Genomic DNA, 13,200 nt, shown 5'->3' on the forward strand with positions numbered 1-13,200 from the left:
TTATGTGTAAATATGTCAGGAAAGTGGGGTTATTCTTCAGAATGGTTGGCTACAGAGCTCCAAGTGGTATAAATGAAAAATTTTATGTCCATAAATGCAATTACCGTCCAGGGCAGTTCACTCTTTATTGGCTCCATAAAACATGGGGAATATGAGAAGTGAAAATGTTCTGACAACCCTCTCTCAAAGATCCAGACTTCCTCTTATAGGTCTCTCTGTATACATTACAGATTAGAAGAAAAAAAGGAAACAACTACACAACTATGAAACCTGAAGGCTGCTTTCTATGTAAGCACTCGGCTTTAAATTTTGCCTAGAAAAAGTGCTTTTCCCTACATCAACTTAAGCTTCAAATACCAAAAATGCTTTGGAAGAAGTGGGTACATACAAAACCCAAATACTTTCTGGATAATCAACATAAATCAAACAAAGTTGATCATGGGAAGGGAATCACATTTGTGTAGCACAGGATCAGCAAAGAAATTCGGGCAGGCAGGAATCAATGGGCCTCAGTACTATCATCTCATTTCCACCTGTCATCTTTCTTTGGACCTTATGCCAGATTCTTACCTTTGATAACTTAATAAAGTAAGGATGTAAGCTTATATAAACAGTGGTAGAGAAACATCACAAAGAAGATTTAAAGTCTTCACCTTCTTTGAATGGAACTGTGAAAATAGTAGTCTTGCTAGGATAAGTGGTGAAAACAAGATAAAAACACAGAAAGGTAACAGAAGTCAACCTCTTAGTGTGTCCTGGGCTAACTGAAAGCTGCCCCTTAAAGCAAATGGAAACAAGCTGGAAAGACAGAAGCTAGTTTTTGCTCTAACAGCAGTCTGGTCACATCTCTACTTTGCCCCTCTCCCTTCATGTACTTCTTTGTGGTTTAAGAGAGCTTCTGCCTGGCTCTTATCAGAAAGACATGAAAGGGTGGAAGATGTAAGCAAAGTAAACAGCTGCAGTGTTCCAGGAGAGCCTTTAGAGAGACACTGTCAGCTATCACCAGAGGGCCCTGTTTTGATAAGCAGGGTATTAGGAAGGATCTAACAGCTGTTTAAAGTTGAAGCCATAATAGAAATTACTCCCAATCTACAAGTAAGACTATAACTACTGAATGGAAGATATGGCACAACAGTCACTTTTCAGAGGGAACATACTTGTGAAGGACAGTCCAGGCAGGGCTACTGAAGAAAGCTAAGAAGTTTCTTGATGCTGGAGTATTAGTTTCCCTTTGTTATATGGAGACTATACCAAGGCGATAAGGCCAGATCAAATCTCCATCCCAATCTGGCCCCAGCCTCTGAAAAACCTTCAAAAACCTCAACACAGTTGACAAATGGCTCCCTCTCCTTTTCAAATATTCCACTGTCCCTGTCCCTGCTACTGGGTGGTAATCCACCTGACAGATGGCCTGCTCCCATGGTAGTTTAGAACCCTGGACTAAATAAGAGGAACTGCACAGATGCAACATCAGAGAAAGAAGCCACTTCTAGCTGCCATACAGCGGTTCTCAAGCCAACACAATTCAAAGTGAGGGATACTGTCTTAGGAAAGCTAGGACCACAGATCCTCTTTCTAAATACTGAGCATTCTTGTTAAGACATGGACCCCCTGCAAACTAGTTTATTTCTTTAACCACCACCTATTTTATTGCTTCTCTACTGTAGCACTTACTCGTGGACTGGCCACACACAAAAAAGATGGAAGCTCAGTGAGCAGGCAGCAACGAAGCGAGGAGGTAGCTGATCTCCGCTGATGGATGACCTGGTCTGAGTAGCCACTCACTGCTTTACAGTGGCTGCTGAAAACCAGAGACTACAAAACAAAGATGCAAATTAGTGCTACTGACAATTGTTTAATGTAAGCAAAACCAAAAAAAGTCACAGTCATGGTTCATGCTAATTTCAAAATGTGCTTTTATCAGTGTACTTTAAGTAAATGTCATCTCTAATTCTACCTTTTTCCGGAAGTGAATACTGTTTATTATCAATAGTTACAGCAAAATTTTCATTAGACAAAACAACATTTCGTGTATCTCAAGGAAAAATTGGTTCATTGTTAAACTGTTGATACAATCATATTTTGAGTTAAAAATGATGACCAACAATATTTCCTGCCAAATTCTTTTAGGCAGATGAATTTAGTATTACATGCTTGTACTAACAATGTAATATAGTTCTAGCAAGGTTAGATGTTCTATTTATTTGGAGACATCAATACAAGTGGTCAGGAACAAGTAACAGTCTCTTTAGTTTCTCTAACTACCATTAAAAAAATTAAATCCTTTACTTTCATTACTGTATGAATTCATTTTAAGAGACTTAAAGCTCATGTTAAAGCTTCAGTTTGCAGTCATTCATATGAAAGATTTTTAAGTATGGAATGTTCACATACAAAGAAGCAGTCAGTGGGATTAGAGCAGTGTATATTGTAGATGCAGTTCCTTCTTCAGCTCAGTGTTAGACACTTTACCTTTGGATCTTCGTTCTTGATTATTTCATTTATCTGTCTTATTGGTTTCTCAAGGCAAGTCAGTATACAAATAACCATATGAATGAAGACAATACAAAAAACTGCAAGAAGAACAGTAACCAGGACCCACTGCAGGAGAAAAACAGTTGTAATTCCAGTACCACGTGTCCAGTGCCAAATCTCCTCAAAGACTCTGTACGTATCTTCTCCTAAAGTACATGGGTTCTTCAGGATCACAGTTTGAAAGACTCCATCTCGAGTGTCTAGTAAGACAGGTGCATCATAATCTACTTTAAAGAAGCAATCAGCATCTTCTAAATATCAGTCACAAACAAACTGAAAGGCTTTAACTGCTTCCTGCAGGGTTGGGATGCCTTTAGTGACTTCTAATCACACAGTTAGGAAGTCTTTACAACCCTTTATTATGATGCTGGACTCATGTAGCTTTGACAAGTTTGCTAATTTTCGCCAGACGCTGAGGTCCAATCATTAACCAGGAAATAATGTTAATCTTCTGATATCATTTTTCAATAATATCTGTATTCTCTTTCTGTTGGCTAGCATCCGCACTGAGGTTTATCCACCTTTCTACATATTTATCTTCATTATCATCTGAATGCCTGAGGATCGTTATGAAGACTAATAGACCAGGTGTCACCCTGTTCTTTCAATATTGAATACTGACAAGCTAGGATCAATTACCAAAAAAAACAACAACAAACCTTATTGCTGACACATAGTTGAAGGTTAAAGAAATGTATGTATATATATACACATACACATACATATATATAGCCAATTTCCTTGTTTTTTTTTTTTTTTTGAAGTTCACTTCTGACTATTAGTAACAGTTCTTGCCCCTCCGGGGGTGAAGATGACATAAGCATAGCAACTGCTGCTCATCTGTAGTATTTCAAGGCTGCTAGCTGCAGCGTCCACCACCATGCAGGTGGCTGAGATGGCAGCAGTGGTGGGCCTAAAGACTTTTGAACTCTTTACTGACCAGTATCTAAACAGTATCTCAGTCAAGAATCTCTTAAAGTCAACCTCATTTTCAGTATTCTTAAATGGCAAAATACAACAGGTAAGAGATGAAAAGAATGACTATTTCCTTCAATTATTTTCTCTTCAGCACTGTACCTATTAATAAGAAAGGGATACAACAGTCACTATAGGGAGCCTTTTAAACACACTATTTTGCTTGAGATACCTTTCTAGAAAAAAGTCTAATGATAATTTTATTTCTGGGGTTGTCATTCCTAAATTAGGATGTGTTCATTTGTCTTATCTCAGCTAGGTTAAGATGGGATTCTCATTTGGAGTCACTAAATCAAGGTGATCTACAGCTGATCCCAAATTTAAAAAATAATTCACTAGTTTAAAATGCTCAACATACACAAGCCTTAGCTTTTAAGAAACCCTGACTACTCCTAGTACATTTCACTCATCTATATACTTTTCTAGGTTGTTTTCTCTTAATATGGTTTTATTACATCTTCCGCAGTACAGGTAGTTCCTGGTACTAAACTGCCTCATTTCCTCCACACAATGACATGAAGGGCTAGGTATCGCTAGATACAGAAAAATTTAGTGCTTAATACAGAAGAACATAAAGGACACCTTAGACACTACTGTGTGGGATATGGGCGGGTGGGTGGTACAGAAAAAAAGGTGTATTACTTTTTCAGTCTATTTTGGCCTAAAACAGATTAGGAAAAAAGAACGCCACACAATGAGAGATGTGACCTGGCACTAAAGTGGTCACAGGTCTTGCTCTTCTGCTGTCCCTTCCTCGTGTCCTGGACTATCTCATTACTCCGTAGGCACTGGCAATTGTGAGTCCTGCTGCCAGCACCATAATATGCACACATGTGAAGGCAGGCTTCGTTAGTCTTCTGGCACCATGCAAGTCTCAAGGGAAAACCACAAAGCAGTATGATAGGCCCCACAGCGGCATACTTCGTGCCACAGCGTAGCAGAGAACACATTGTTATCTGTATTTTCCCCTCAGATACAGATCTGTCCACTTAACAAGGGGCCATATTTTGTTTTCCATGTCTTCTTTAGAATTAAAAAGAGTACTTACGCTAGTGTTAGGCCTTCATTACTTAGAAATTAATTTTCTGCTTTTGCTCTTAAAGAACACACAAACCCAGATATAGAGAAATTGTCTCACTTAAAATGAAAGGGCACAGTGTTTACAGACCAATTGCTAAGATTACATGGATTCTATTTTCACAGATGGAAATACAGAAAAACTCTGAAAACAATGGTTTTCCAGAGCTTTCCACAAGGGTGCTGGCAGCTCTCATGATTTCAGGAAATGATGATGTAGATACTGCAGTTGCAAATTAACATCTAGCGGAGGAGTTTTTGGAAACTTCCTGTTTGGGAGATTCTTCATCAATAGCCATTCAAAGCTCTCTAAGCATTTAATAGAGTACAGTGTTTAAAATTAAAAACAAAACAAAACAAAAAAAAACACATCACTTCTCCCAAAACAACTCTTTATGTTTAGATTCTTTTGTATATTTTAAACTGCAAAATCTGAAATGCCCTCAATTTCTATGAGTTAGCTGGCTCACTAGAGTTGTAGTGAGCCCGTTAACTCATATAATACCTAAGCAGACCATTACCATGACAACAGCTTCTCAGAGACTAGGATAGGAAATGAAATCGATGCTGTACCCTTTCTGCCAATTACCATTTTTAACATATTATTTAACTAGATATAGTATAAAATCTGTTCTGCCTCCCTGAAAGATGGTTCAATGGTATATTTCCTACAGATTCTGGTTTTTGTCTTTAGTTTTCAAAGCAAAATAAGACTAAAAAAAAAAAAAAGATTCATGTGTATGAGACTTGCACTCTAACCCTTGCAAAACTGTACAAGAAAGGAGCTCCGGTGAGAGCCCACACTGGGGAGGGAGGTATGTGAGAATGAATTCACTAAAGTTTTGAGCTAAATACTATTCCTTCTTGGACTCATCACCAGTAAAGCAGGGTAAAGAACAAACAAGAAAAGGATAATCAGAAAAGCACGTCAAGTAAGAGATTTTAAAAGGCCCTAACTTTGTTCAAAATACTCCTAAAGTGTCATCTGATCTGTGTCCTTAGCCTAGTTTTTAGTCCCTTGATGTTTCTGTATACCCCCCCAAAGCCAGTATTATGAGAATGGTACTTCTTCAAACTCTGTAACACAGGATTCAAATTTAACATTCACTGCTGGGTAAGAAGAAGAGTTTTACAGGTATACTCAGTGGGAAAAAAAGAGCTTCCCACTGTTAAAATTCATTCACGTCCACAAGCGGCAAGAAAGATGGGAGGATTGGATTAGACTGCTGAATATAACTTAGGTAATATGTTATTTAAAGATAGACTACCAAGAAAAAGATGACAACATGTAGGTAAGTCAACATTCAATAACTTCCTCCTCAGAGGAATAAGAAAAAACCGTTCACCTTGATCTGATGATAGGAAGCTATATTTAGGAGACAGGCTGCTGGAACAATACCTGCTACTATTTATAACATAAAATACATGAAGACACAGAAGAGAACAAAATAAAGGGTTTTCTGCAATAAGAGGATAAAAGTGAATATGGAAAAAATTAACTCAAAATTAATCTGATAGCTCCAAAGGAATTTTATTCAGAATTATTATCTGAGGGCTTCCTTGGTGGCTCAGGGGTGGAGAGTCCACCTGCTAATACAGGAGACAGGGTTTGACCCCTGATCCGGGAGGATCCCACATGCCATGGTGCTACTAAGCCTGTGCACCACAATTACTGAGCCTGTGCTCTAGAACCTAGAAGCCACAACTACTGAAGTCCAGACATCCTAGAGCCCACGCTCTGCAATAAGAGAAGCCACTGCGACAAGAAGTCTATGCACCTCAACTAGAGAGCAGTCCCGACTCTCTGCAACTAGAGAAGAGTCTGCACAGCAATGAAGACCCAGTACAGCCAAAAATAAAAATTATAAAAAAGTTATTATTTGAATAGCATAAGTATCCTGGCACTCACTTTCAATTTCAGCATTTCCCTTTGTCTCTTCTCTCGGGTTTGCTTGAGAATAATCCCCAACTTTTAAGACTGATTTTGAACATGAAATCAGGATTCATGTTTTCCCATCAAAACATTGAAACAAATTTGCATTTACTATGCATATAAAACAAGGCCACTCTACTTTGTAGTATTACAAAAGAAATCAAAAGCAAAACAAAGGAGCTGGAGAAATAGCATCTCTACAGCATTTTGTTTCCAAATAATCAAAGTTACATAATCAGAACTAAGTAGGCAAATAAAATGAAAATGCAAGATAAAAAGAACAGAGCTTGCAATGAAAAAAATTGTTCACAAAGAGTTAGGGTTTATGAGCAATGAATTTTGGGCTGAAGATAAATGGCATATATTACACCATATTAACAGTTTCCCCAGCTGACATTTGCTGCGGCTAACAAAACTGAACAGACAAGTAACATGGAGAGCAGGGAGTGATGATGCCAGCATCCCTTCCAATTTAAGAACTTTCATGGTATCACAGTCAGAACTCATCTATCACCTTAGCCAAAATCTCACAACAGAGAACACCAAAACAAACTTGGTAATGAAGTAACTAATATAAAAGGCACTGAGGCTCCTCCGTACTCTCTCTCCTGAATCACTCACTCTGGAGGAAGCCAGCTGCCACGTCATGAGGACACTGAAGCAGCCCCATGGAGAAGTCCACATTTTAAGGAACTGAGTCCTTTAGCCAAAGTGGGCACCAAAGTATCAGGCATATAAGTGAGCTGGTACTATGGCTCCAGTCAATCTTTCAGGTAACTGCAACCCTAGCTGATATCCTGACTGCAATTTCATAAGATTTTCTGAGTCGGAACCACCCACCTAAGCTGCTCCCAAGTTTATGACCAACAGAAACTATGAGATATTAAAAATGTTCACTGTTTTATGCTGCTACATTTTTGGGTAATTTGTTTTATAGGTATAGATAACTATTAATACTACAGGGGTAATATCCAAAATTGATACCCTTTTTACAATTACTCTTTGAGATGTCTAAAAATTAGCTTCTTTCTGCTGGTATATGGAGAAGGCAATGGTACCCTACTCCAGTACTCTTGCCTGGAAAACCCCAAGGACGGAGGAGCCTGGTAGGCTCCAGTCCATGGGGTCGATAAGAGTCGGACACGACTGAGCGACTTCACTTTCACTTTTCACTTTCATGCAGTGGAGAAGGAAATGGCAACCCACCTCCAGTATACTTGCCTGGAGAATCCCAGGGACGAGGGAGCCTGGTGGGCTGCCATCTATGGGGTCACACAGAGTTGGACACAACTGAAACGACTTAGCAGCAACAGCAGCAGCTGCTGGTATATTTCTTATTCCCAAGAAATGCCTCTAGATCTCAGCTCAAATGCATGGCAAAAATAACCAATGTGCAATAAACTCAATGCATGACCAAACAAGTCACCAATGCCACCTGTATTTCCCAACATCCAAGGAAACTTAGAACCCTTCAGAAAATTTTAAATAGAGAGGAAGATTATACTTCTAATTTTAAGTTGGAGGACATTCTCTCAGATAAGAAAACATACAAAATTCCAAAGGGGAAAAAAAACATCCTTGTGGTCCAGTGGCTAAGACTCTGCGCTCCCAATGCAGGGGGCCCGAGCTCACTCTCTGGTCAGGAACGTGATCCCACATGCCACAGCAAAAAGTCCACATGCTGCAACTAAGGATGCCACACCTGCAACAAAGGTCAAAGGTCCCGAGTGCTGCAACTATGACCTGGCACAGCCAAGTAAGTTAAAGAAAAAAAAAGAAGACAGAACTGAGCTGATTTTTTCCTTTTGGCTACACCACTTGGCATGTGGATCATAGTTCTGCAACCAGGGATTCACCCCTCCATTGGAAGACGGACTCATAACCACTGGACCAATAGGGAAGTCCACCAAAAATGGCAGAATTATTTAATAGCATTTTTTAAAAAAATGTTCAGCTTGGTTTCAGTCTTTCTGAATCTTGTAAAATAGTCTTTGTGTTTGAGAAGTAGCTTTCTATTAATTAAAGAGCACCTACCTGAACGCTGGTTTTCTACTACGTAAAAAGGAAAGTTAGTCACTTTTGCATCCTTTATCAATCATCTTTCTTGTATGTTTGATTTCCCTTTTAACTGCCTTCTTCCTTTTTCATCTTCAAATCTGAGTCTCCTTTCTCTTACAAACCTCAGCTTTAACCCAACAGTCTCTCCTGAAAGGTCTCCCTATTCTTTTTAATTGTCATACTTCATTACCCACTTCCTAACCAGAATCTCTCTCCTTGTAAATCCCTGCCACCTGGGCCTTCTCTATTCTACCTGTACTTATAATATCAAAGAGCTCCTAATCTCACTCTTAAGTGTTCACCTGGAACTTTAGTTTAATACTCTCCTCATCACAGATCCCCATGTCCAATCTTTCCTGTTGTCATAATCTTAAGATTAGTCATCAAATACCAGTGGCAGAGATCTCCACTGATGAGCTGTAATGACAAATGATTTAACAGCCTTCCTAAAACCAACTACCAGATTATTCCCTCCCAAAGCTTGATAGTAGCCACCAAAATTTATCCCCCCAGGATTACAACTGTAGCATCTGCTGGAGAAGGTGAGCCAAAAAAGGTTGAAACTCCTGGTTTAACATCTACATCCCAATAGACTGGCATTCAAAGATTCCTTTGGAAGAAAGGTGACTTAGTTACTCATCCAGCCTTTTTTCTCACCACTGCTCTTTATTTTGGCTCAAATCTTTAACTTGGAATATTCTTCCTCCTATCCAGGTCCCTACCACTCAAGATCCAATTTTAAACAATACCATTTCCATAAGAGTTTTTTTTGTCCGTTTTAACCTAAAGTGATCTTCCATCCTGAACTTTACCACTAGTCATCTACTATTATTTTGGCAGTGTAATTATGTCTTCAGCGCTGATCTTGAGTCCTTTTAATTTTGTGCATGTCTTTTTACTATATGCATGAATGATTTTTCAAACTAGAAAATAGAGACTATGATTGTTAACACACCTCGCCCACAATAGGCAGTGATGCGTGACAGGTTCAAAAACCACATTAATTATAGTACTTTCTCTTTGTAGGAGTAGACTGCCATTGGGGAAAGGCTACTCTGAAGGAGCATTAGAAAAACCCAACCTTAAGCCAAGATCACATTCCACCCCTGGAGATTCTTTCAATCAACAAGCTCTTCTGATACACATACAAATAATGGACCCATTCGAATGCTCAATCTCATTGGCCCTTGGGATCAAGCAAGTGAAAAACAGCAGGAGAAAAAGGGTAAAGAGTGTGTGGAAAACAAAAAAAGAAGTACTTTCTCCTGTAAACAGTTCTCTCCTCTATTAACATTTCTTACTCAATTAGGCATCTTTTGCTGTTTAGGTCAGTGGTCTCCAGAGAAGAGACCACAATGTAAATAAAAAGCTTCACAATGTAAATAATATTAATATGTTGTGTGTCATTTTAAATGAAATAATACACAGGTACTGGATAAAAATGTTTTAATAACAGGGGGGCATAATCAAGACACATGAGGCTAGCAGTACTGCTGCAAAGAGTTTAAACTAAGACAGATGAGCTGATTCTAAATTTACATGAAAATGCAAAGGGCCAAGAACAGTAAAGGCAATACTGAAGAAAAACAAAGACAGAGGACCTGTGCTACCAGTTTCAAGTCTTATCATGGAGCAAGAATAATTAATAACCGGTAGTGGTCAAGGATAGACTAATGGACTAACAGAACAGAACATGATGAGAAACAGGCCTACACATATACAGCCATCTGTTTGACAAAACGGAAGCTGTAGTGCAACAAGGATGGTCTTTTCAACAAAAGAAGTTGGGCCAAATGGATATGGATATCTATAAGTAAAGAAATGACAACCCATAACATACACTAAAAACCCAGTTTCTTGTAGATTTGAATGGTAAATCAAAACAACTTTTGGAGAAAAACAGAATAATCTTCACGACCTCGAAAAAGACAAAGATTTCTTTCACAAGATACAAAAAATGCTAACAATTCAACAGAAGACAGTACTGAGAGTGAAAAAGTAATAGGTAGAACAAAGAAAAATAAGCAAGTGTCTTGAAGAAGCATTTCACAAAGGAGGTTATCCAAATGGCCAATGAGCATCAGAAAAGGTATTTAATATCATTATTCACAAGAGAAATGCAATTTAAAGCCACAGTGAGATACTATCACATTGAAGGACTGGAATGAACAGACAAGACAATGTCACATGACTTGTGCATTTCCCTATATGTATGTTAATATCTCTAGGATAGCCAAGGCAACAAGAGAAAGGCTAAAGTTTTTAATATATTATACCCATTATTTCCTCCTGTTTTTCTAATCACCTGGGCCTGTTATCTACTAATGGAAAGCAAACAGTCATATTTTCAGGATCTACTTAGCTACTTCTTAGGTTCATGAATTCAAATGGTTATTAATATCACTGGAAAAAAATTTTAACTCTCTAATCATTGACTAGGCTACTTCCTGCCCTCTCAAGCTTTAACGACCCACAATTATATGCCAGTCTTTTTCTAATCTTTCAAGACTTTTCTTGTCCTTCCTGAAGTTCTAATTCATCATAGGAATGACAGCAAATACCTTTCAAGTCATATTTTCAGGACATATGCTGAAACTAGCAAGCACAGTTATAAATTTGCTTCCTGTGAAAATAAAAATTTTCTCTCTGACCCCACAGTAGTAGCATCCCTATATAAGCAAAGGGCTCTTTCAGGGGATCTGTAAATTGTATTAATAATGCCAGAATTTTTTTGTAGATCTCAATGACAACAAACAAGTCACGTCAGGAAAAGGCACAAAGCCACATACATGATGAATTTATCACACACAAACGACAAACAAAAAGAATTCAAGACAGGGGACTTCCCTGGTGGTGGTGAAGAATCCACCTTTCAATGTAGGGGACACAGGCTTGATCCCTGGTTGGGGAACTAAGATCCCACACGCTGTGGGGCAACTAAGCCCTCGTGCCACAACTAGAGAGAAGTCCATGCACCACAACAATAGATCCCACATATGACAACTAAGACCTGATGCACCCACAAATAAATGAAAAGAATCCAAGACCTTGTATTTAAATCCTATCAACAAATCCAAACGTTATCAAGACAATTATTAGACTTAAGTCTCACCACTGTTGTCCAAACTTGACAAGTCACCTTCCCCCCACCCCCAAAAGACTCATTTTTTTGTAAAAAACTGTAAATTGGCAGGATTAGAGGAAGTGTGCTTTTCATATATGTATGTACACTAAAATATCATGCATCTTAAGTTTTAGCTTTTACTCTATACTCTTAACTCATAAACTTTGGAAATCTGTTTTAAAGAATTAAGTATTCAAAATTTCCTTCTCTACTCTTCTTGCAAAACAGGCAATGTCATGTTCTCTAAAAAAAATTTCTTGAATAAGAAAAACTTGCTTTGGAGAAATCAGTGTCAGAAGCAGCATGACAGTGTTGAGAGGCATATTCTAGCAAAGCCACTCTTGGGGGAGATTTTCCATAATAAACTATCTGCTCAGGTTTGAATTAGGTTTTTTTTTTTTTTCAAATTTACTTAACTTTATTTATATGATTTTTGAATAGGAGGAATATAACAGGTACATGTACTAAGACAGTCATCAGTAGTAGTTGATCATAAACTACATGTCAGAGTAACTCTGCAATGAAATATGCATACTGCTCTCTGAGTAATTTCTGATGGTCTCTTTCACATTCAGAAAGTAAGACCCTTCCTTAGTCCCAAAATGTCAGTTTCTTTCCTTACTATTACACAAAATGATCCAGAATCTTTCTACATGGTGATTCTATTCACCTAGTATTGATTCTTACATAACTACAGGTAGTATAAAATATTCTTGTGAGTCATGGCCAGACTGAAAAAGCCACAGTTATAATGGGCTTTATTAATTGTTACACATAGAGCTTCAACAAAATAATTCTTCAATCAGAACACAGTCTAACCTTCAAGGCTAGATATCATGTAAAGATCATTCTACTTAATTGAAATCAAGTATTTCTTAGAAAAGATATATCAACCAACTCTGGCAAGGTACACTGCCTGGTTGATATTTCAACATATATATGTTGGAGATAAGGATGAGAGCCAAAGCAGAACAGCATCTCTACACGTCCATGATTAGCTTTCAGCTACCTGTGGCTCAGTAACTCAGTTCTACATGCTAAGCTACTACAAAAGCAAATGTCTGCTTACAACATGAAATAAAAGTAAAGAAGAAGAAATGGAAGTGAATCTAACTTCGGAAAAACCAATTTCACATAAAGCATGCTGCCCACATCTAAATTTCTCAAGAAATTCACTGACTGAAGGACAGCACGGAACAGGTGCTCTGAACACACTACTCTATTTTCAGAAAGCAGAAGAATACAGATAACTGATTCATCTCTTTCAGTGTTAGGTAAGATTGAAGCATTGACGTAATAGGACACAACAAACTCCAAGGGGCAATGGTGCTTTCTGTACCAAAAATAAAACTAGTAAAAAAAATCTGTATCTTTAGCAATACACAGTATCAAATGTAAGGAAATCAGACTATGAGAGAGACGTTAAGCAACTGTCTACTAAACATAGCAGTATTTACTAGAAGGAAGTCACCTCGCCACCACTGACTATATTATTCCA

General features: G+C 38.1%; 1 protein-coding gene across 2 annotated transcripts in view; it reads right to left on the bottom strand.

The window, feature by feature from the left end:
- INO80 (INO80 complex ATPase subunit) overlaps positions 1-13,200 on the bottom strand; it is a 121,084-nt gene that overhangs the window by 41,543 nt on the left and 66,341 nt on the right. For both annotated transcript variants that reach the window (XM_042252297.1, XM_004010458.5), the window contains exon 25: positions 1,675-1,815. In XM_042252297.1, the coding sequence (XP_042108231.1) occupies positions 1,675-1,815 (141 nt within the window). The remainder of the gene's footprint in view (positions 1-1,674; positions 1,816-13,200) is intronic.

Source organism: Ovis aries, chromosome 7 (genome assembly GCF_016772045.2).
Source record: "Ovis aries strain OAR_USU_Benz2616 breed Rambouillet chromosome 7, ARS-UI_Ramb_v3.0, whole genome shotgun sequence".
Taxonomy (NCBI): domain Eukaryota; kingdom Metazoa; phylum Chordata; class Mammalia; order Artiodactyla; family Bovidae; genus Ovis; species Ovis aries.